We start from the raw sequence: 25,208 nt of genomic DNA on the forward strand, positions 1-25,208 counted from the left end.
TCACTCAAAACATTACCAGTAATTAGAATCAATAATCGGAAACAAAGCTTGTTCTCAGTGATACATGATGTGCCATTAGTCATGACAGCCAGAGGGGTCGGCCTGCCAAACCTGTAGTGTAAGGATATGCCACTTCTAGCCATCGAGTGGAGCTGTTGTCATCAGAATGAGCTGGCGTTATTGATATGAGTCCTGTTTGGCAACTCCAGTGTGTGGGAAGAAATAGTTGAGCAATACGTGAAATTACCCGGCACCGGAGAAAGTTTGGTCATTAGCTGGGAGATTTCATGGTTGCGATCAGCGGGCATTGCACTGTCGAACATACAGAGATAGAGAGCTAGCCTACTGAGACGAGTTGGTATGTATCACCCTTGTATCGTTTAATCCTAGAAATGAAATCTGCGTATCGTTTTGGGGTGGTTACATAATAGCCTAATGTCTATGCATAATGGTAATTGCTTGGCTATGCAAGCCTACACACCACGCAAATGTAGCCTATCTTAAGTTGTATCAATAGTCTATCAACTTGCTTCACGTAGGCTAAGTTAATGTACATATTCACATTAATGTACATATTCACTTCCTGAACATGCTTATAGGTGAGTCGTAGGTCATTTGTTGTGGAAAGTTGAGATATCCCACGCTGGTGGAGTAGCCTACAGTTCTGTCAAACTGCACAACGAATAGGAACAAGTCTAACCTTACAGGTGCGCTGCAGTAGCTATGTAGGACCTCATAGTCACAGCACATGAGTGGCAACTTTACTTTGAAGAATTACGAGTGTAAATCAGATGTTTCCAAACCTTCCTTTAGCTTCCTCAATCATCCGGATGCCGTGTGGACTGTAACCTTGTGACTCAATGTTGGAGCCTTGAGATTTTTGAGGCCATACATTTGCATACCTGTCAACATTTAGCTTTCCAAAAACGGGAGATTTTTTTTTTCGGGGGTCAGTGTTTATACCGGATCTGTGTTTGCATATTTAATACGTTTCATACACGTGTTTCAACACTGCATTTCGGTCGTTGCTTTTACCTTACCATTACCTTACGCGTGCCAGTTATGTATCCACCAGCTGCCTGCCTGCAGCCTACTTCCAAAACTCCAAAGCTGCTTGCTGTCAGATTTGGTTCCGAGGGAACAAGTTCAGTGTATCAACAACACTCAATAACAGTTTATGTGATGTGTTAATCAATTAAATTCCCAACAATTTCACAACAGCTAGTTCTGGAGTAGGCCATTCAACTAGCCCGCTTGCTTACGACGAGACTCAGGCTGCGCAGTTGGCACCCGCTTCCTTATTTGGGTTTTGGGTTGCCAGGTTTTAGCCTATGACAAAACGGTTGAAATTGAAACTAAGTGATCGTGTATGTGTAGGGTGTATTTCATACACAATCTGGCAACCTGAATGGATCAATGATTTTAAAATGAAGTTTGATGGCCATACAAATTACGGGAGTTTTCCGGGAGAAATAACAAAACGGGAGGGTGCTGGGAGATGACCTTGAAACCCGGGAAAAACGGGAGTGTTGACAGGTATGCATTTGTAGTGTAGCCTACGCTTAGTTTGAAATTGTGTTGACTGTCAAAACATTGTTTTCTTTCCATGCTGGTAGCAGATCCCCATTTCAAGTTGTTAATCCGAAAATCGGCTGATTAATAGGGAAATTAAGTGAGAAAGTATTTGCTTTTTACCCTCCAGTTGTATCTTGTGTCTCAAAGTCTCAGTACAGTGACGACATCTGGAAGCACCATACTGCCATTCAGGTGCAGTTTAAACCATTAGGATGGGTGGGAATATTTGACGCTGTCATTGTAGCAGTATGCCTAGTCCTTTTCCTCAAGGAATTCTTGTACAGAGAGCACCCCAAGTGTACTGTAGTTTTAGTGTCTGTGATATGCTATTTCAGACCCAAACACATGGTTTCTGTTTCAGTATCCGTCTGAAATGGAAACCATACGATCAAATGAATATCTACATGTCAGGGCCAAAGGACTACAGTGTAATGTTTGCCTGGTAGGACTGGAGCTTTCTAGCTTCCTCAGTAACCCTGGTGTTTGAAGAGGTGGTGTTTGGAGAGCAGTCACTGAGCTGTAGCTTCAGGGACCAGGTTGGTTGGGAGGCTAAATATAGATGGAATAGCTGTAAATCACTGGAAAGCATTGGCTCCCCTCTGTGACAATGGAAGCATTTCCTGCTGAGCTGGATAGCAATCCTCATTCTGGCCCAGGTAACAGCCTCTTAAAAGCCATAATTGCTTCACAGTAAATGTGAAACCCATGGACAATAACAGGGCAACAATTTCCTGTAATATGGGGATTCTCTCTTTTTTTATAAAATGTATTTAGGTTTTTATGTACAGTAGAAACAAAAGCGTACTTTTGTGTGTCGCCCGTAAAATGATAATTGCATGTTAATTCTACACATTCTAACTTGATGATGTGCACTGGACTATGTTATTATGTGATATGCATAGCACGCTCACTCATCTTGATTCGCCATTTGAAAATTGGACACCGAAGTAAATATATACAGGTGCACACTGCACAGCTCCGAGTCATAGGGTGCTGTGAGTTATTTTGGACTCAGTCGCATGGGGCCTCCAGCAACCCCTCTAAAAAACTCCAGGCTTCAATCTGATACGGTAAGCAGAGACAGCTCAGCACTGTGCCGCAGACACTCGTCACTGGCTGTGAACGTGCATGCAAGCATGGAAGCATGGTCGCAGCACTGTGTCACTGCATGCCTTGAATGCCATGGGCCCTATACTAGGTGGTGGAGGGCCCTGACCCACTCAGTGCTTACGGTCTGCCGTGAGTCACTAGTGACAGAGGTGTCGGGTCAGGAACCACAGGGTCTGTAAAGCACAGACACACATCAGGGGGAGGCACAAGGCCAAGACACAGGTCTAGCCAATAGCACGTAGGGTGAGTCAGGGAGCAGGAGTGTTGGGCCGCTGGGTCTCTGTTCTGAGGTATTCAGACAGAGCGTCCCTTTCCTGAGCACTCGCTGCGTGTGCCACCTCAGGGTAAGTAATGTGTTACAGGAGAACTGGCTCCTGAGGATGAAAAGAAAGGGAGTGAGGGACATATTGGGAGTTTCTGCTGGGCTCAGCAGCTTGCAGAGAGACCTCTCTCAATTCAACCCACCACTCTCCCTCTCTCCCTCTCTCCCTCCCTCACTTCTTCTCCCTCTGTTTTCTCCCAGGTCCTCCAGAAGTGCGGCGGGGCTGTTTTTCTCCCCGCTGTGTCATTATGAGATGTCGTCTCTCAGCGCCTCCTTCGTGCAAATCAAGTTCGATGACATCCACTTCTACGAGAACTGCGGCGGTGGCAGTTTCGGCAGCGTCTACCGAGCCAGGTGGATCTCGCAGGACAAAGAGGTGGCAGTGAAAAAGCTCCTCAAGATCGAAAACGAGGTGGGAGTCATAATTGCCTGCTGCTGCCTTTTCATATAGTTTTTTTAATTGTCAGTATGATAATCATTTTAATTGCTCCCCCTATTTAGTGGGTTGTAGTGACTTTTGTACCCATCAGTCACAGTCATTATACTCCCCCTCAGTGGAAGGAGGCCGAGAGCTCAACTCCAGGAGCCTCCTCTTTGTGCACACAGACACCCATGTACTGCTTCCTTTCAGAGGAAATTAGAACCAAATGAGATCATATTAGTCTCAATTAAGCCACTGGTTTGTCACAAGAGTCTTGGGATGACTTTCAAAGCGACAGCTTGTTTTAGGAATGCAGAGGGGGGGAAAAGGACACATTTCAGACAAATCTGCCTTTTGTGAGTTCAGAGAGAGAGCACTGTGAGAACTCAAAGGGCTACAGTGTATTTAAGTTTTGATATGTTCATGTCTTATGAAATGTTAGGGTGCAGAAGATCAGTAATGTTATACGTAGATGTCCTGAATATATTTGTATTTAGCAGTACAGTTTTCTTTTTTTGTGAAGAAATCTGATGAGCCACAGTATATGGGTGTTTTATAAGGCCAAGCTTTCTTTGTCTTTACTCTGACATAGTCTATGATCCCCAGGTGGTAGTGACATTGTTATCACTGTTCAAAGTACAGCAAAAGTCTGCTTTGCAAATGACATACAATGCTAGAAGTTAGTTAAACTTGGCTCCCGATGTTTTCTTATTGTTTCTGTACACTTTTGTGTGTCGTTAGTTCTGACTTCTTCCTGTTTTCCCTGCTTAGGCTGAAATCCTGAGTGTGCTCAGCCACAGAAACATCATTCAGTTCTATGGGGCAGTTCTTGAATCACCTAATTATGGCATCGTCACTGGTAAATTCATCTTCGTTTGTTCAGTCCAAAGACTTTCTAAGACCCTTTCATGGCTGTGGTATCTCTGGTCAATGATAAATTCAGCAACTGGTTGTATAATACATAGTCACATGCTTTTTGTTTGCTAAACTTAATTAATACACATAAAGGATGGTCACCATTTATGACTAAACATGATTAAACATGCTGTCACAGTGACTCATCAGCATGTAATGAGGCTCTACAGTTCAACAACACATCAAGCGTGTATCAAACTAGGAGTGGGAAAAAGAAGCACATTGGCATGATAGCTCAAATCTGATGTAGTGTAATGGTTTTGGGTTGCTATGCTAATAGTGTACTGCATGTTTATTTTGCACTGTAGTTTACGTGCAAATCTTCAACCAAAACAATTTCATTGATGAAGCCATAGATAGAATTCCCCCGCTGTTTGTCTGAATGTACAGTGACCTATTAGATAGGGGGGTGGGGGGAGGGTTATACAGCAAATACCATTATCTCGACAGTGTCCAAAGACAGCTTTGATGATATGCACATTGGGTCACAGTTGGCTACGACTAACTAGCAGGTTGCCCCATGCTACAGGCCTACGCTCTTCTCCAATTATCAACCCAGGCTGTGCCATGAAGACAGTGTGTTGTTGAGAGCTCCTGGACAAGATCACATTACAGCATTAATAATGTGTGTGCCCAGAACAAAAGGAGTGCATGGAGAACAACAACCCGTATTTGAGTATCAGAGGCTAGCCAGTGAAGGAAACAGATGTGGCTTTGATGGCCTCTTTGCTTGGTCTCCTGGGTCTGAAGAATGCGGCTTTCCTTAACATGTGATGCAGTAGGAAAACAATGTTAGTCTCTTGCACTCAATTTTGGTTTGAGTTGAGTCTGGCAACCCCAATGCGACAGCGGCTCTGAGAGATCCAGCCTAGGTCGTCATGGAGCGGCCGTCTCTATTTATCAAAGCACAAATCTAATTAGCACCAGGTAAAGGAGAAAAGTTTATTACCACTCGCCTGACCCTCACATTTCCACAGTCATCAGCAGGGTTATAAATCTCGCCTGTCTTCTCATATCTCAGAGGCCAGTGGCTCTTCTTTCTAGCAAACAATATCTATCTGGAGAGAACATTAATCAAATGAGCATGGCAGTTCACCAGCATGGCATATGGTGAAATATGCCAGGGATTCTCAGTGATTGCAGTCCAAATGGAAACTATTCTGTTTGCAGCCAATGCTTGTGCACTTATTGCAGAACTAGTTATATTGGTTTCCGATCTTGTTTAGGTGCATGTTCTATATTGAATTCCTTGTCAGTGCGTCTGTCAAGCTAACTTGCACGTTATACTTCCCTGTCCTGTTCATCTTCAAACACGTGGGCAGAAAAATGTTGCATCTATACAGCACTGTAGTACCAGTACTGGGTGCAAAGTACAAAACACACACTCATATGAGTCACTGCAAAGACATAGGTGTAGGGTTAGGGTCATATAACATATTTGTGTGAACTGACAGTTGTATCAGTAGAATTCAGTCATAAAAGTTTTTGGGTCCTATCTCGGCGATCTAAAACGCATGGTCACTGGCAAATAGTTTAGGGGTTTGTCCAGTTTACATTGGGGATGGTTTTGTTATCAAACATTATCAAATGTCGGGCGCCTGGCGCAAAAAGGCGGTTTTTATGTTTCTTAATCAGTCATGGGTGTATTGTGGGCGTAACATCCTTTAAACCAATGAACATGACATCTGTCATTCCCTTTAACAGCAAGCAGCGCAACTTTAAACAGCGCATCGGTATTTTGATAGTCAGCGGCGCATTTGGAATCTATGGAATCTATTCCACTAAACCATGCTTTACAAAAACCTAGCAGAGACCCACGCATCTGCACTCGTCTATTATTTGAACTCACTGGCAAAGTGAAACTAACTTCACCGTAGTGTCATAGTCAACGACAAAGCAGTTATACACAGTTAATTACTTTCACTACTGACAATGGGTTACCATCGAAAACATAGCCTGAAAAAAGCAACACTTACCCCAATAATATTCAATGACTGAATAAAAAACCTAAGGACATTTATCCTGCATTTATCCTGAGTTGCTACTTACATCTTGTGACAGTGAGTCTTCAGCTGTGCTTCATATGCGCCTTTCGCTATAGACCAAATTTTTCTTGGTCAGTGGCGTAATGCTTTTTAGATAGTGTAAGATAGCAATTTTTAGATAATGCGCCAGACGGTCAGACCACACCTTAGGTTGTTAATTGTCACACCCCTGAGCGCATTGTTCAATAAATGAGACGCGCATGGCGAAAAATTCGAGTGTAAGATAGGAATGCGCTTTGCGTCGTGATAACAATGAGTTTTATATCGCCAAGATAGAGCCCTTTGGTGCTCATACCGTTTTGATCTTGTGAGCTGTTATAGTGTGTTATAGTGTTATAGCTGATACCTTGTCAGACTCTGACCATGTACTTCACCTATCTGTCTGTCTGACTGACTGACAGCAGTTTGCCCTGAGAGTCTGTATCTCCAGCCTGAGGCGCTCCACAGGCTGCTAAACTGGGTTTGGGAACTGGGTTCCTCAGGGCACAGTGATAGATGAGCTCATCTGTTGGGGAGCTGCAGTAGCAGAGCACATTTATCTCATCATAACCTTCCCTGTGCCTTTTAGGTTAACAAGAAAATGTATTCAGTTACAAAGTTAAGTCGTTGGGCTAAGATGAATTCATGTTTGATCCATGTTTTTTTTGTTTAATAAATTAGTACTAAGAAGTATTTTGTTACCCATAATGAGTCTTGTGTAGAAGCTGTCTCTGAGGTTGGTGTTGTCCTTCATGTCTCCTGTCAGAGTATGCCAGCGGAGGGTCTCTTTATGAGTTCCTGTCTAGTGATGAGAGCGAGGCCATTGACATGAAGCAGATCATGACCTGGGCGATGGACATAGCCAAAGGTGAGGCCACAGCTGATCCCTTCACTCAATCATTCACTGTTTCTGTGTGACCCCAGGCTCCTTACTCTCATCTGAGTAGTTTTATATAGACTTTGTGATATACTATATCAGAGACAATCCCAGCATCTGTGAAACTGACTCATGGTTTGGGTTCATAAGCTCTTCCCGACGGCTGAGGTCTGACAGCCGAAATGTTCTTTACTGTCCCAGGAATGCACTATTTACACTCGGAGGCCCCAGTGAAAGTCATCCACAGGGACCTGAAGTCCAGGAATGGTGAGTTTCCAGAGCCACAGCGACCCTAACCACAGTCACTGTTTGTGTGCAGACAGCAGATGTTTATTTGGACTTAGTGAACTAACTAAAATTCAATAGAGCCTGGTTTGCAGAGGAAAAGTGTATGTCTTGCCTCCCCACTGACTTGTGGTCCTAACCTGCACTTTGTGTATTTATTTGCAGTGGTCATGTCACCAGATAAAGTACTTAAGGTAAGCTGAGGCTACAGCCGAGTAGAATACCTTTGCTGTTTCTGGCCACTGATATAGTATAACCACCTAATATTTTATGGCCTGGTGAAATGAATGGTGCACTGTGTAATGTTTCCTCACTTTTATTTTTCTCCACATCCCAGATCTGTGACTTCGGCGCCTCCAGGTTTTTGTCCCACACCACGCACATGTCCCTGGTGGGGACATTTCCTTGGATGGCCCCAGAGGTGATCCAGAGTCTCCCTGTGTGTGAGAGGTGTGACACATACTCCTACGGTGTGGTGAGTCTGCACGACCTGCCTCGTCATCTCGGAGGTCACTGGTCCCCAACTCTTATGATCGCCACTAATGATTCATATGTGTCATCCATATAAAGCCTCAATCTCAGTGTGTCAAACATTAGGACACTTAGCTGTTTTCTTTTACTTATTGTTTATTTATACAATAAATAGCATGGAAATCAGGGAGTTTTAATTAAATGAACACTAATTACAGTAAAAAGAAATAATCCACAAAAACACACATACACATACACATGTTTTTGTCACATGAATATAGGTGTGTATTCACTGCATGGTCTGCTGTGTATGCCTGATGTTTGTGTGTATGTATGCTCAAGTGATTCCTTTAAAGCATACCTGCCAACATTTAGCTTTCCAAAAGGTTTCCGGTGTTTGCACAGAATCAGTGTATGCATATTTAACATGTTTTATACACTCTTTGCAGCATTGTATTTTGCTTGCTTTTAGCCTTACCGAAACAGATACGCATGCCAGTTATGTATCCACCACCTCCAAAGCTGCTGTGAGATTATCTTCCGAGGACACAAGTTTCCTTTTGTGTATCAACAACACCCAATAACAGTTTATGTGATGTGTTAATCACAAAATTTCTTCCCTAACAATTTGACAACAGCTAGTTGTGAAGTAGGCTATTCAACTAGCCCGCTTGCTTGCAAGACTCTGTGGCTGCACAGTTTGCACCCGCTTGCCTATTTGGGTTTTGGGTTGCCAGGTTTTACGACAAAAAGGTTTAAATTGAAAGTAAGTAATTGTGTATGTGTAGGGTGTATTTAATACATATTTTAAAATTATGTTTGATGGTCATGTAAATTACGGGAGTTTTCCGGGAGAAATAACAAAATGGGAGGGCGCCGGGAGATGACCTTGAAATACCCAGGAAACCCGGGAAAAACGGGAGTGTTGGCAAGTATGCTTTAAAGGTGTGTCAGGGCATGCAAAGAATGTGTGTGTGTGTGTGTGTGTGTGTGTGTGTGTGTGTGTGTGTGTGTGTGTGTGTGTGTGTGTGTGTGTGGTTGATGTTGGTGTATGTGGTTGTGTGTGTGTGTGTGTGTGTGTCCACCCAGGCTGCACTTGTTACGGCAGGGAATGTCTGAGTGAGTCAGTATGACTACATAGAGAACTGTCACTGAGCCAGTCTACTCACCAGGTTTTTTTAACAGTAGAGAGAGGACAGACTGACTGTATAGTCTTCATCTAATCTTTTGGTGTGCCTTTTCAAGGTTTTATGGGAGATGCTCACTCGGGAGATTCCCTTTAAAGGGCTGGAGGGCTTGCAAGTGGCCTGGCTGGTCGTGGAAAAAAAACGAGGTAACTTAGTAACTATTGATGACTTGCACAGTCAAGATTGGCCTACAAGAAATATTTTACATAAAACTCAGCATTTTATAGTGCTTATAGTGTTTTAGTGCTCTCCCCTGAATTGAGAGTGCAATGCAATGTAAGGGCACTTCATAAAAAGTGTCTTGCCACAGCTATCAGACCATTAAATGCAGCTAAGTTTGGGAACAGAAACGTTCTGTTTGTCTGTATTTAGCGAATAGTGCCATGGTGACGTGACGCAGCAGCAGACATGTTGGCTAAGTTGTGTTGCTGCTGCGGTGCTGTTACTGGCCTGTGACCCCCCAACTCTGTCTGCCCTGTTCCAGAGATTAACCATCCCCAGCTGCTGCCCTGCCAGCTTCGCCCGCCTCATGAGGAACTGCTGGATCACTGACCCAAAGGTACGGGCAGGAAACGCCGCATGACAGCACACGCTGACACCAGAAGTCTGTGCTCCACTGTGCTTATTCATGTTGGTTCATTTAGCTCTATTGTTGATCAAATAACCTGAAATAGTAATGGCAGATGGCCAGAGAAAGGCTTATGCAATGTACTATCAAAACAGAATTCTCACTCCGTCAATATGTTGTTTAATTACAAGTATGGGGTGAAGTCTATCTTTAGCAGATTACTTCAGCTTGGTTGGCCAATGTTCATTACAGTAGTGATCTAACAGGCTTCCTTCCTCTGTTGTCTTAATAACGCTATACACTGCCTCCCTATCACTCAGCAGCAATAGCAGTGTTGGCCATGTCAGACGGCCACTTCCTTTACATGCATAGAGTTGTGGTTAAAGGTCAGAGCTAAATTGATGTGCTGTCACGGAAGCTGATGGACTAGCGCTCTTCACCTCCCGTCTCTGATGGTGGGTCTTGTGTGCACGCAGGATAGGCCGGCGTTCAAGCACATCCTTCTGACCCTGGAGGCCATGTGGAACGACAGTCAGTTGCCCGAGCAGTGCAACTCCTTCCTCAACAACAAGGCAGAGTGGAGGTACACACACACACACACACACACACACACATACACACACACACACACACACACTGGGCAGCAGCAGGTCAGACGCAGGCCTGCTGGGGTCACTATGAGTTGAGAAGCACCACTCTAGTCTCTACACAGAGGAGTCAGAGAATGTGGCTAAGTGTATATAGCTAATAAAGTGGAGGTGGGGGAGGAGGTGAGGGACACACCATCTGCTCCCAGATTCCAGATGTGAGAAGCACCCATCTTGGTGGTTTTGTATTCAGCTCCATCCCACAGTGGGACACTTGTGTGTGTGTGGGTGGGAGCGCATATGGGTTCCTGAGCCGTTTCAGGCTGGCAGAGTCCTGCCGCGGGTGGATGAGCAAACTCTAAAGGAGACGACAGGTGTGCTGCCCGGGATTCACAGGTTCTCAAATCTGAATGGACTGGGGTTTTATTGGGCTGTCAGAGAGAGCTCTGCCGCGGCCTCGTCCACCTGGAGGAGCCAGGTGTTTGTTGTGTTGTCGGGCGGCCGCAAGTCGGTCGTGCCTCCTCATTAGGGCAGCCAGCGGGCAGCAGATGCCCGAGCGCTGGCGGAGCCTCTGCAGTGGGCGCCTCGTGGGTCCCAGCGGACGTCCAGGGAAGGGGGGGGGGGACAGCGCGCCTCGGAACATGAGTGCACTGCGGCTAATTGGGATTCATGGGACTGCGAGCGTCTGTGCCCAGCAGCTGTGGAGGCAGTGGGCCTGCATGGTGATTAGCAGCGGACCCAGGCCCCACCTCTGACCTGGGGTCGCTGGCTTGGACAAATGTGGTTAATCTGATGAGTCTCATGGCATTCCCTCGCAAGCGCAATAACAGCTTATTTATCACTCTCTCAGAGCGGAAAATCAACTTTCAAAATCAACAAAGATAGCATAGTTAATAACAAAATGATTTTCCTTCGCCCATTTTTATTTATTGTCATAGCGAGGAATATTTTCCTGACATTTCCCAGATGTGTTGTTGTTATTGCCGTGTTTGAATGGGATTCCTGTGTATTGTTATCTTAGAGTCTATTAGTCGCAGCCCTGGGGTGTTCTATGATCTCTTCAGCTGATCTCTGGCTTGCGCTCAGTCAGGTGACTTTTGGGAAACTGCCCCTGGTCACTCTGCTGCTCTGAAGTTTCTGGTGGCCGTCTAAATTAAGGCACTGGGGCTGGAAACGGTCCAGGGGAGCATGAGGAGGGAACTCCTTTCCCAGCGGCCCTCACAGCTGTTTGAAGCAGGAGGGAGGAAGGGGGGTGGAGGGTTGAGGGGTGGGACCAAGAATGAGGAAGTGATCAAAGAGAAGGAAGTAGAAGAGAGGAAAGGCGACAGGGAATTATTTGTCCTGAAAACACACACACAAGCAAGAGAGGGAGGGTCGAGGGCAGATGAGAAATACCAAGAGCCCTTGCCGGGAAAGTGACAAGCAAGGAGATCAATCATGGTTGAAGTGTGCAGCATGGCTAGAAAGCCAAAGGAGGAGGGGAGAGCAGGGCAGGGGAGACAAGAGGAGGACAGGGGAGACAAGAGGGAGGAGAGGAGAGGAGAGGAGAGGAGAGGAGAGGAGGGGGCTACTGTAGCAGCAACAGGGTGGAGCCATCAGGTCTGGGACGTCCAGCCTGCGTCACTCAGCGCTTTATAAATAATTGCGTGGGAGAGCAAATTGGTGCAGAGGGCCCCTTACAGCCCCACCTTGTGGACAAATCTGAACCCCAACATGTTGGACCACATTCAAAACCAGTATAAACAACATACTGATAAAAACATGACATATTATATTGAAAAAAGTATTATAATGAATTATATGAAAGGCTTGTGTGGCAAACTATACACAGTTGTTTATAACTTGCTTTACAGACAACATTCAGTGTTTTGCTTTTATGGAAAGCATTCAGCAATACTCAATACATTTTCCGTGTTGTGATATTTAGCGTAATATATGCAGTATGTAAGATGCAATTTGTATGTATTGGAAGACATAAAGTAGTCCTTTGCATATTGCTTTTGTTTTCTTTCAGTATGTGCACCACAGCCACCTGCTGTTTCGTTTTCTCATTCAAGAACTGTGCTAATGAGTAAATCCAGATGGTGGGCAGAATGCTCAAAGGAAGAGTTTAGTTTTCTGTGGATTATCCCCCTCTGGCCCGACGTGTTTGTGTGTGTGTGTGTGTGTGTGTGTGTGTGTGTGTGTGTGTGTGTGTGTGTGTGTGTACTGTATGTGTGTGTCTGTGTGTGTGTGTGTCTGTGTGTGTGTTTGTCTGTGTGTGTGTGTGTGTGTGTGTGTGTGTGTGTATGTGTGTGTGTGGCCGTTCGTAGTCTGCTGTGGTGCTGATGGTGCGGTGTCTCTGTGTGTGTGTATGGGTGTGTGTGTGTGTGTGTGTGTGTGTGTGTGTGTGGCCGTTCGTAGTCTGCTGTGGTGCTGATGGTGCGGTGTCTCTGTGTGTGTGTATGTGTGTGTGTGTATGGGTGTGTGTGTGTGTGTGTGTGTGTGTGTGTGTGTGTGTGTGTGTGTGTGTGTGTGTGTGTGTGTGCCGTATGTATTCTGCTGTGGTGCTGATGGTGCGGTGTCTCTGTGTGTGTGTATGGGTGTGTGTGTGTATGGGTGTGTGTGTGTGTGTGTGTGTGAGGCCGTATGTATTCTACTGTGGTGCTGATGGTGCGGCGTCTCTGTGTGTGTGTGTGTGTGCAGGTGTGAGATTGAGGCCACGCTGGAGCGGCTGAAGAGGCTGGAGCGCGACCTGAGCACCAAGGAGCAGGAGCTGAAGGAGCGCGAGCGACGCCTCAAACTGTGGGAGAGGCAGCTGGTTGAGCAGTCCAACACGCCGGTGAGCACACATACACACACACACACTCTCTCTCACACACACACACACACACACACACACACACACACACACACACACACACACACACACACACACACACACACACCTCTCACACACACACACACCCCCACACACACACACACACACACACACACACACACACCCACACACACACACACACCCCCACACACACACACATACTCACACACACACACACACACACACACACACACACACACACACACACACACACACACACACACATTGTGCAGAACATAACCCCACAGCACACACACATGTGGTTATAGATACATGTTTTTAAACTGATGCATGTCACACACCCATGCATGCAGTCAATAGCCAGTCATCCCACACTCCCCATGATCACCGAGCACCAGTCACACGTGTGTCAGTAGCCTAGAGTGTGTGGAAAAGTTTGAGATGGAATGGCCTGGTGGGACACCATTGATCACTGAGACAATAAGCACACGCAGGAGGGGGCGGCACGGTTGCATTCATCATTGTTGGATATGAGAGAGAGAGAGTGCATGAGCCGCCAGCGGTGCACCATGGGAATTGTGTCGTGGATGGAAAAAAGCCATTCAGATTCAGGGTCGGCTTGGCTGTATCACAGAAGAAGGCATTTCAGTCCACTGAGATGGGATTCTGTGTTTGTGTGTGTGTGTGTATGCACATGATTGTGAGAATGAGTTTGCACATGTACACCAGGGTGTTTTTGCGTGCATGTGTGTGTGTGTGTGTGTGTGTGTGTGTGCATCATGTGTTTGGTACCCAAGCTTTCGTAAAGAGACCAGCTGGGAGTGCATGTGCAAGGAAGGGCTAATTATGGCCATTATTGTGTGTCCTTTTTGCATTGTGGAGGATTTGAGTGTGTATGATTTGATATTTTCAAGCCCAACACCTCAGAACACTCTCTCTGTCTCACAGGGACCTGAATCATTAATCACGCCACTTGTAATGTAGATATGGCATTTGCATGCAGCAACATATCTGGACTGGATCTCTCTCTGTGCATGTGTCGGAGGCTGTTGATTGCCATGCTGAATACATTTACTGTAGCCAAATCTAAGTGTTCTTTCACCCTGCTATCACTACTACCTCACCGTCTTGTCTTTTTATCTACTTCTAGTTTCTATCCTATTTGTTTCTCAAAATGTCTCTTGTTCTCTAATATTCTTTTGTCTTGTATGTGGGTGCTTTCTTCCTGGGTGATATGGTTTGGCACTAATCCACTTTTCTCTCTTTCTGTCCCTGTGTCTGTCTGTCTTTCCATCCCTCTGTTCTTTTCTTCCTCCCTGTGTCCTCTCTCAGCAATTCCTACCTCTGGCCAGAAAGATTAGCGCTGAGTCATTTTTTGAGTCTAAGACGGAGGAGTCGAAAAGTTCGGAGATGTTGTGTGAGTTCTCTGCGTCCAGCAATGGGCAGATTGACCAGCTGAGCCTCCAGTCCATGATGCGGGGCTTCGATGACATGTTTGCGCTGGACGTGGCTGGCCCAGTGCTGCACTCCGGCATGCAGGTCAACATGCAGGCCAAACAGAACTCAACCACACGGTCCACCGTGGTCCGGCAGGGCCGCAAGATCACCATGGCTGTGGGCCTGGGGGACTTCAGCTGGTCAGACGACAGTGATTAAAATGGCATCAGTAACATCTGTGGTGGGTCCAGACAGGAGCCACTGGAGTGCAGGACATCAATCACTTTGGCCTGTGTCAAAACAGTGTTCTTGCATTGAGTTCTAGAGCTTGACCGATAAATCGGTGTGCCAATATCAGCTATTTGCCGCTCCATCGGTAGTATCGGACGATGATTATTTTTAAATTAAGTAGGCCTAAAGCAAAGCCAAATAATGATCCTCCATCTAAATTTCCAGTATTGTCTTTCCATCTTAACATTTCATCCAACAGTAAAATAATGTTAGCATTGGTTGAGTGATGAGGCTAACTTGATTGATGGTGTATTTGTGAAACATAAAAACGGTTATACTTATATATATATATATACTGTATATATATATATAGGGTCAGAGGGGGGTGCCCTCATTTTAGACAGTTTGTCCTCACTTCTACTCAACTTCTGGTTGGTTGGAGTCTGGTAGGGGCTCACCCTATTTCTGCTACTTTATAGTACACATGTAGCTTTCACTTCCCCTTTTAAACACAAACTATGACTATCAACTAATCTTTTTTATGTATTTCTAAATGATTATGATTTTACACACTGTTTAATGCTGTTAACTGTGTGTAAAAAGCCATCATAAAGCATAAAGAAAATACCTTGAAAGTTATTGTGGCAGTGGTGTTGATCACAGATAAGAACAAAGACCTGACACTATTATTCATAATAGTTATTTTATTGTATAAGAGCTTTTCATTAGGATAACAGATAGTTGGGCCTATTTAAATACAATGTCCCACCTTGATCACACCTTTTCAATATGCTAAATATTAGAACACATTTTTACATTGTTAAAAATGAATATCGGCCGATTTATCGTTTATCGTTTTTTGAAATATCCTCAAAAATCGGTATCTGTCTTTAAAATCCCATATTGGTCGGGCTATATGTTCCACGTTCACACGCGCAAGCCTTAAAACTGCTTCATATTAATATGGTGGGGAGAGGTCCATTCCACCTTAAAAAAGAACACTGAGTTATTTTTCATGATGTCTAACTCACCCTGTCTAAACCCTCTAAATTCATCTCATCTGAAGACTTTGTCATTATTTTTTTTATAAACGATTGAAAGTCAGGAGGCTTAGCAGGGCGTTTTAGCCATCAGCTGTGCCGTATGTTGGTTGCTATGTGTCAACTGGAGCCGCCCGCTGTCCGCGTGTCCCTTATGGATGTCATTGCTGCCAAATGAACTGGATGCATAGCGGCATGCTGGGAAGAAAGAGCAGTGTGTGCGTTCCGACGCCGAGGCGATGCTTTTATGATGAAGTGACATTTTGCTGACATTAAGATTGGCCAATTTGTGCTGTGCTGTGAGAGCGGTCGGTGTGATGGAGTCTCTCGCCAGGACAACAGGCCGAGATTTCCCAGAGATTTTCCGCCGACGACGGTTACAGAAAGTTTCCCACTTGCCTGGCGAGATTGTGTGCTCATATCCCCCCACCCCTCTTTCCTCCCCCACCTCCATTGTAATCTTTCATTCACCGAGCATGAAAGTGTCATGCCCTATTGACATGCAGAGCTCCGTGGCTGTCAGACAGCCTCTGTGGACCATCTATGAGCCATTTGCCACTGTAATGGCCATCAGAAGAGTGCATGGTTCTGGTGCTGAGACTATCACAGTGTGCTTTGTGAGGAGGCGGTTGATTTAGCTCACTTTGTCACAATGCACTCAGAGAGGCATCAGTAGGGAACAGCACAGGATTACTGTGACCGCACTATACTGTCACATCTCCTCCCCGTCACATTTGGGCAATGTTGAAATTAAACCAATGTTGAAATGAAACGAATGTATGTTTTGTTAAGGGTTTAATGACCTACCAGAGAAATTATGTTTGAGATGTCATTTGTGTATTTATCTAGACATTTGCAGAGAAAAAAGGCTTGCCTTGTCTTGTGCTGTCCTTCGGTGTCTGTCAGTGGTTTTAACACAGGCCAAAGTTTGGTCGACGCCCTTGTGATAAGCATCTTCCATCACTCGCCATTTCATTTTGCTGTCTTAAGGGTGTAGTGAAGCAAATTAAGCATGCTTCTAAACTTTCAACATTAATGCTATTTTGAAGGCATGATACAAAATAGTCTCCCTAGAGATACTCCCATGTCCCATCCATATTATTGTTTGTCTTTAGTTTGCTTAGTTTGCTGTAGGTAGTTTTTGCCTTTTGTGCAGCTTATATGTACCTACCAAAAAGCTGTTTCTTAAAAGGAATCAACTGCAGCAATGGAATGCAAGGTACATTTGAGAAACACTGTATTCACAATAGATTTTGCATTAATGTCATAGAAGTTGAACAAGCCAAACAAAAGATCATGAGAACATATAGAAACTAGGCCTAGTATTATGTGTGTGATTCTTTCTGTGATTTACAGAAAGACTTTGTGTGAGGTAGTGAAGTAGTATATGCTGAGGTTATTATTCTGTTGTTTGTTTCTGTTGCACACATTTTTGCTTTTTATTTTTTAGCTTTAGTAATAACACTGTGGTACACAGGTTTTTTCCATGTCTTTTACCATTATCTGTTATTAACTTTCCTGAGAAAGACTCTTACCGCTGTTATTTAACTGTAGTATTTTCATCTGATACACCTGATAACTGAATGGACACCCGATCCACTTTCGTATGATCTTTTGTACTCTTATATTAAGTTGCAGTGCCTTCCGTTTATTCTTCTATGTAAAAGATTTTTCACTTACCCATATATTTATTCAAAAGCTTTTTTGTCACTTTATTACAAGTTATTTTCAATAAACACTTTGTTTAAGAGATATTGTGTTCCGTCTCACTCGAAATCCATCCCTGATCAGATGTTGAGTCATGTAAATCCCTATGAAGTTGGGAATGTGAGAATGTCCACATACTGTTTTTGATCAGATGAAATCAAATAAGTCACTGTTTCCCAAATCAAGTATACAGATCCCTGATCTGTTTCACTTGCAGTCCTGCACACCTGTTTGTACTTATATTTTCTACCCCCCCTCTGCACACTGATAGTTGCTACTCCTCCATAATGTCAGAAAGGGCCTGCACACGTTGGCAGTTTTTTTTGCAGATGCAGCTTTTTAAGGGTTAAACTTTTGAAAAAAGTAAGAAAAGTGCAGCACTGCTGCCTTACAGTCACCACTTTATTGGCTGGCGTGCTGACGTTTGGCCGCTAGGCCTTTATCAGAGTAGGTGACTCTGTAAAGCAGCAGTGTTGTGCCTTTTCCTTACTTTTTCAAAAGTTTACCCCTCCATAGTGCACATATTTTACAGTAAACACTTGTGTGATAAACACTGTGAAGACCACTGGGATGGCCTCAGGCTCCTCTCCTGATTTGTGCATGTGTGACATTCTGGCCACGAAAGGTTGGAAGCCTTCAGCTTGAAGGCAGGCTCTGCTCTTGTGTCACTAGGTGCTGAAGGATGGGAACTGCTAAAGCTCTGCAATGCGCTGAAAGGAATCTCAATTACTGAGCTATGTGCGCCGACAGAACTCCCTCCCCACTCTCCATACAGATCTGTTTCCCATCGTCAACACTGTGCGTTAGATTTTTAATAAAACGCGATGCAAGTCATTTGTGAAATACAATATGGCAGCTCGAAATGCAATATTATGTCACTTTAATTAGCCATGTGGAATGTAATGGAACTTTGGCAGCTGCAGAGAGTTTTTTGAATTTGTTTACTTCCGTCGGGGTGTGCGCGCACGTATGTGTGTGTGTGTGTGTTTATGTGGGTGTGTGCGTGCAAGAGGAGCGGGCTATGGCATGCAGCTGGGCTGGAGGGTCGCGCTGCAGAGTGGAGCAGACAGACGAGGCTCGCATTGATTACGAAACGCGCCCCTTTTCAATGCCAGCCATCAAGATAGACAGTGGGCTCTCGTCTGGTGCTGAGATATCAGATGTGAAGCCAGTGGGAATGAAAAGATTAGATATTCATCTCTGGTATCTTCCCCCTCTATCCGTTTTTTTTTTAAATGTAGAAGCATGCCTGTCACCACATGCAGCAGCAGCAGCCTCGTTGCTATAATAATGAAATTATTATTTTGTCTGGCGAGCATTTAGCCCCATTTAACCAAAATGAGCAGTGAGGAATGTGACAGGACACTAGACCCACATACTAATGGCTGGCTCTTGGTTTTAAATGGGAAGTCTCAGTGAATGTTGGCCATTTCTAAATGCACTCATCCGATTTGCTGATGTGCACACGTGGACGTGGTGGACATGACCTAAGATGTGTCTCAGATCTGTGCTCCTGGTGTTATGTCCTTCTCTCTCTTCCTCTTTTCCACATGCAGTTACTCCCTAACCTTGAGATACATGCCTGGACAGAAGATCATGTGGTTAGTATCATTAGACATGCCATTGCTTCCTATTCTTTTTGTATTCTAAATGTCTAAGTGATCTATACCAAATATGTTGAACTTGATTCATTACTATACTTACAGCACCTCTGGATGGAGCAGATATTTGGTGCCGGTAAGCTACTGTACTAAGCTACATGTTTGGTTAGGCTTTAGAGTAATGTAATATGCGTTTCAAATACTGTGAGTGTGTGTGTGAATATGTTTCTTCCCTATTCTCCTAGGTGAGGGGGGCTGTGAAATGCTGCTGTATGCCGACATGTTCAAGAAGAACCACATCACAGGGAAGAGACTGCTGCTGCTCTCCGAGACGGACATAAGGGACATGGGAATCACGTCCAAAGGCCACATCATCCACCTCAAGGTAGCCATGCCACTCACCATGTTCAGTCCATCACACAAACACACTGCCCGACCCGATGCCAACTCTTGTTGATCATTAGAGCACAACTCTCCCCACAGAAGTGAAGTGTTTGATGTTGATTGTGGTGATGTTTTTTTTTCCCTGTCTGCTAGACTGAAATTGAGAAGTTGGCTAATGATTACCTTGGGCTTTTCCACTTTCCTCCTTTGGTTAAGGTAAGTTGTTTTTTTGCCACTCCAAGAACAGAGACACGTACACAACAGATGTGTTGTTTACATAATGTTTGTGATTTGCCATCCTAAGGATGAGTGGGCCCAGGAGGAAGAGGAGGAAAAGAGTAAGATTGTCAGTCTGGAGTTGGTCTTTGGTTACCACTGGAAAGCAGGAACAAGCCAGTCGGTAGGTGCACAGTTAAGCTGAAAATATACATACTTTGCAATATGTCCTTTATTTGCACAGTTGAACAATTGATGTTTGTGATTGTACAGGTCATATCTTTGGTTTCATCAAGGTGAATGATGTTGCCAAAGGGATATTTTATTTCCTTTCATATCTGTGCAGAAAACTAAGACTATGAGGTTCAGAACTGGCTTCACAGCAGAGAAAATTGATGTTTGTTTGCTTTTCCAGAATAAGCTATTTAAATATTACTACAATAAATCTGCATTATAAAGTTATACAAAATAGTTATGGGCTAATTAAGCAACTGGTATTAACAGTTGAATTATTAAGATATTTACCATGCACACTGCACAAATGAAATGCTATATACAATGCAAACAGATGCATCTTCTTGCATAAACACTTGGTGCACTCGGATACATTATGTAAACACTTGTGTGTTCCCTTGTACATAATATAACAGTTCAGAAGTTCACAAAATAACAAACCAGTCTATCATGCACAGACCTTGTGCATGGAATGTGTTAGGGGCACTTGTTTTGAAAGCATGGGAATGGTTGGGACCTGCCTACAAAGTAGCCAGACCCTGAAATGATACGACGACTTTTAATGTTTTTTGTTTTTGAAATATGCTGCTTGTTTTATCTGTCACCCATCATGAAAGCGTGTGAGTTATTTTCTGATTTTCTGGAGATGAAGGCAGAAAATTCAGACAGCCTGGCTGTCAACAACCACTTTGGTTATGGAGGTGCTCCCAGCTACAAGCCAGACGTAACCCTGCACTTTAAACTAAAATGTTGGTGAAAAACTCTCAACGTGAAACATATAATTAGGCTGGCTTTTCTATTAATTGTCCTAAGGCTGGTGTGTTTTTCTGCCAATCATTATTTTGTAATATCATCCATGCAACAGCTCTCCAACACGTCTCCTTTTGTTCGCATGGTCACACTGTGATAAGTTGTCATTGCCATTGAATTGGGACGCTTTGCTGTGTCAAGAACGCCATGCTTCTTCTCTTGAAGTTGCCCTTTCCTTAACCAAAGATGCCCATTATTTTCCCTGTCAAATATTGACCACTGTTACGCTAAGCACATTTTTCGCTCAGAAGACATTTCTCCCCCTCTTTTTTCAAATAGAAAGCAACAGATAAATAAATCTTTAATCTAAAGCGATGTATCTCATCCACCCCCACATGCTAGCAGTCTTTTGTTAGAGTCTCAAATGCTGGAGAAAGGCTGCTTCTCCACTTGCTGTTTGAATTTAATCAAAAATGGCCCATTTAGTCAGAAGTCATTTTCTTTTTAAAAGGCAAATGTTATTTAATCTTTCAGCTGTTCATTGTCCCATCATAAATAGTCCCCTTTCAGTGCGTTCGGCGGGGCTGAAACGAGCCTGCTAATTGCCTCCATTTCTTCTGACATGTGGTGGTTTAGTGGGTAGAAAACACAGCGGGGAGAAGGAAACAGGAGGCTGAGAAAATGAGAGCTAATTATTTTCCCCTGCCTGGTGTCAGGTTCCATGTCAGCCTTGTTTTTACAAACTGGAAGGTTTTTTTGCACTAAATAAAACAAACCCGCTCTCTATCGTTTTTTTTCTTCTTTCTACCCCGTCCCACTTTGCTGGCGGTGTCATGGAAGCAGCTGCACTTCTCAAAGACAAAATGAGGGCCTTGCGAGTGTGCGGCCACCATCTGACAAGCACCGAGGGTCCCCTGCTAATGAGGATATCACCGCGCAGCCAAGTGAAAGGTGCTGAATTATGTATGAGTTGTCATTAGACGCACTGCGGTCCTGGGCATCATTACCAGACATTGTTTCTGCTGGAGTGATTAGGCCTGGATGGACCGCGGACCCTTGGTGTGATGGGCCAGGACTGGCCACCGCGCTGCCAGTCCATCTCTAAGCCAGGGGGAGCTGCCTGATGCTGGGTGCTTTGAGGGACAACAACCCCCCCACCACCATCACCACCACCATCCTCCCCGTCCTCCGCGACCTCACTCCCGGGGGAGCGTGCAGGAGTGGGCTGCGACTCGGTGGACGAGTGTGTTAGCACCTCTCCTCTGATGTCTCCCCCTGTGATCCCAGCACACAATAGATTGGCCCGCTCCACGGTCCCTGTGTAGTTAAGCCATGACCTGTGGCTCGGGCGGGTGGTTAGTGAGAATGAGACAATCATTACTGCTTTGTCAGCAAGCACAGTGGTGGGTGAAGGAGTGGCAGATTTTTCTAATCCCCTCTAGCTCATGTGTTCATTTTGGCTCATTGAGTCAGATGTGAGCTGCACAGAGTCTTCTGTGATGGTGCAGTATAGCATACTGCCATGTTTACACAACAGTTCAACTTGCTTGTTCCTTTTTTTAATCATATAATGCACTTGAACAATAGAATTTATATTTCCAAAATATGACGAAATTGAAAGAGAAGAGGAACCGTTAACCGTTATTCCAAGATAATTCAGTACGTCAGAACGTGTTCATGTGTTGTGTTTATGTCTTGTACTGAATTCTTCACTGGTCTGATGCTGGGGACCTTAGAGGAGAAACCTGTCTTCAAGCTCAACATTACCTGAGCTCCACCTCTAGGTTGTGCTGTTGGTTTAGCAGAGCTGAGGGCAGCCAGACAGAGAGACAGAGTCGGATCCTGGCTCCAGACTCTGAGAGAGCTGCCAGAAGGACATCAGGGCTGTCAAACACGTACAACTACTGATGTGTGATGTGTTCACTTGTTCATGGGTTTGTGTCTCCTCAGGACTGCAAATGGAAGATGTACATGGAGCTGGATGGAGATGAGGTGGCAGTGACGTATATCAAGGATGTCACCTTCAATTCTTACAGATCAGATGTGAATGTCCTAAAAATGGCCAAGGTATGAGGTCAAAACATGGAACAAAATACCATAAAGCTAATTCAAGAACTAGGTTGTTATTACTAGAAATTGTGGTAATTCAGTTAATACTGGCTATTTCAGTTTGGAAAATAGTGGGATAATTTTGGAAGTATTTTGGCAAACATTACATTGCATTCCATATTCAGACTTGCCATGTTTATCACATATTTTGCAGCCACCATTTGTAATGGATAAGTGGGTTATTGGACTCTTTGACAACCAAATAGTTGACTGCACTGTGAATTATGAGGTGAGTAGGCTAAATGTTCACTTATAATCACATCAAATAGTTCTGAGGTTCTACCATTTTCCTCTCTGCATCAGTAAGTAGGTTTAGAGAGGCTGAAGGTAGGTTACCATAACACATTACAAAATGGCTTCCCATTTTAATCCCTTGTGCCCTCAGAATGATGTGAGATGTCCCAAGTGTACCAAACACAGCCATGCAGTGCGCTGGAGCCCCATGGGTGGAACGGATTTCATCAAAACCGTAGAGCTGGTCATCGAGACAGGGCAGCAGAAAGCAGAGGGGAACCCAAGGAGCCGGTCAGACTCTGGTAATTGGCCTTTCAGCGCAACTTTGTTTGCCACACATAGGCCACACTTAAGTCGATTCAATAGTCAGTCAACATCAAAACTAGCGCTTTTGAAATCGGCTCGGTGTGCACTTAGCATTAGGGTAAAAGACCCTAATAGTCTTCATCATTGTCACCGAAAACATACAGTATTAAACTCCTTCTGTCACCACAGAATCTCAGGCAAGTAGACGTATCTTAGACAAAGACCTGAGCCAGCACATCCTCCTGTTCTATTATTAATGTTTCATAACTTTGTAATTGTCAGATGCTGTCATTAGCGTAATGGTAGGATTAATTCATGACCCATTTGCACTCCCCCCCTAGGAGTTGATCCTAAATGGATCTACAGGCTGAGGATGAAGCAGCAAAGGAACCGGCAGATAGCGGTTGTCACTCCCCCTACTTGCCCCAGCACCATGACTCTGCCTCAGTTCCTGTCTGCCTATGGTAACCAGTCCTCGTATGCGGCTGCGGTGAGGCGCTCGCCCAACCACATCCCACTGTCCCCGTGGAGGTCCGACTCACGGTGCTCATCTCCAACAGCAGGCCTCTCGTCCCGCCTCTCCACCCTGCACCTGGGGTCAAAGGGCAGCAGCCCATCCAGCACCACGTCAGAGAGTGCTTCAGAGCGCGAGCGCCCCCTCAGTGCTGGTGCCCTGCACAGGCCAAGAAATTCATATTTTGGCACATCGTTCATTCCCGTGTCGGGCCGAGATGTAAGGAAGTCACCCACCTCCCCTGGACCCAAGAAGTCATCCATCACCCCTGAACTCAAGGCATCAAGAAATGCTCAGCATGGATGGAGGCCACGGTCTAATTCTAGTGTTGGAGCAATCTGTCAGATCCCAAGGATGATACCTGGCATGTCCCCAACGAACAACCCAAAGGAGGAGCCAGAGGTTAAGGCCAATGATGGGGGTTGGATTAAAGTGGAGCGTCAGAAAAAGCCTCAGAGGCAGCTGGAAAGTAAGCCATTCAGGGGCAGAGGAGGGAGGAGAGGCCGAGGTGGTGGGCGTGGACGGAACTGACAATAACTAAGTTTACCTCACCAGCATCAACAAAGGCTACTGTACAGAAACTTGAAAGCCATTGTTCAGTATTCATCCAACAATATGAATAGGGATAAAATGTTGTGAACAGCTATTTTGAACTGAAGATAATTCAGTGTCAAAGTCAACTTTTGGCTACATATGGCTAATTTGTAAACACAAACTTTCTAGAAACCATGTCTCAGGTCTTTATAGCTACAATCAACGCAGGAAATTGAAGGTTCATTTGTACATTGTAAGACTGACTTTTAATATGTGATCAATTAAATTGTTGATTATGTTTTCTGCCTTTTTAAATATAGTCATGTTTTCAAAAATGTATCCTTTTAAGTCATAGGCGATTAATATGACACTGAAAAAGATCAGCATTGGATACTGGCCTATTTTTCCAGATCAAAATTAGTAGATATATTTTTCATTGTCAAACTTCATTTTATTCAGACGTTTTATACATGATTATTTTAAAATGATTTTCTCTGGACACATTTGGTGGGCATTTCATGAAGAAATATGTAATAGGCTATTTATATTTTAGTTATGTAGGTCGATCAGAGTTAAAGATTTACTGGGTCGTTTGTTATGCAGATTTATCGAGGATAATTTGGCGCCACCGAAAGGGCCAAACATGTAATGAAATCGTACCACAACATGTATAATTGTGCACTGAAATAAAAAAAAAATTGTAAGTGTTTTCAATGTCCATATACAAATATAAACAATAAAAATCCCA

General features: G+C 44.4%; 1 protein-coding gene across 1 annotated transcript; it reads left to right on the forward strand.

Moving 5' to 3' along the window:
• Positions 1 to 210: 210 nt before the first annotated feature.
• map3k20a (mitogen-activated protein kinase kinase kinase 20a) lies at positions 211 to 25,208 on the forward strand. Its single transcript, XM_048239376.1, has 20 exons — positions 211 to 358; positions 3,209 to 3,419; positions 4,200 to 4,287; positions 7,134 to 7,235; positions 7,446 to 7,511; positions 7,695 to 7,723; positions 7,867 to 8,004; positions 9,246 to 9,341; positions 9,672 to 9,746; positions 10,232 to 10,338; positions 13,028 to 13,163; positions 19,135 to 19,179; positions 19,285 to 19,315; positions 19,425 to 19,564; positions 19,717 to 19,779; positions 19,868 to 19,963; positions 22,714 to 22,830; positions 23,027 to 23,101; positions 23,258 to 23,408; positions 23,754 to 25,208. The coding sequence occupies exons 2-20, from the start codon at positions 3,261 to 3,263 to the stop codon at positions 24,455 to 24,457; spliced, it is 2,418 nt and encodes an 805-aa protein (XP_048095333.1). The 5' UTR covers positions 211 to 358; positions 3,209 to 3,260; the 3' UTR covers positions 24,458 to 25,208.

Source organism: Alosa alosa, chromosome 3, assembly GCF_017589495.1.
Source record: "Alosa alosa isolate M-15738 ecotype Scorff River chromosome 3, AALO_Geno_1.1, whole genome shotgun sequence".
Taxonomy (NCBI): Eukaryota; Metazoa; Chordata; class Actinopteri; order Clupeiformes; family Clupeidae; genus Alosa; species Alosa alosa.

Coding starts and splice junctions, on each gene's coding strand:
- map3k20a (XM_048239376.1), top strand. CDS start 3,261: ATGTCGTCTCTCAGCGCCTCCTTCGTGCAAATCAAGTTCGATGACATC. Junction 8,005..9,245: donor ACACATACTCCTACGGTGTG/GTGAGTCTGCAC, acceptor TGCCTTTTCAAG/GTTTTATGGGAGATGCTCAC. Junction 23,409..23,753: donor AAGGAGCCGGTCAGACTCTG/GTAATTGGCCTT, acceptor CTCCCCCCCTAG/GAGTTGATCCTAAATGGATC.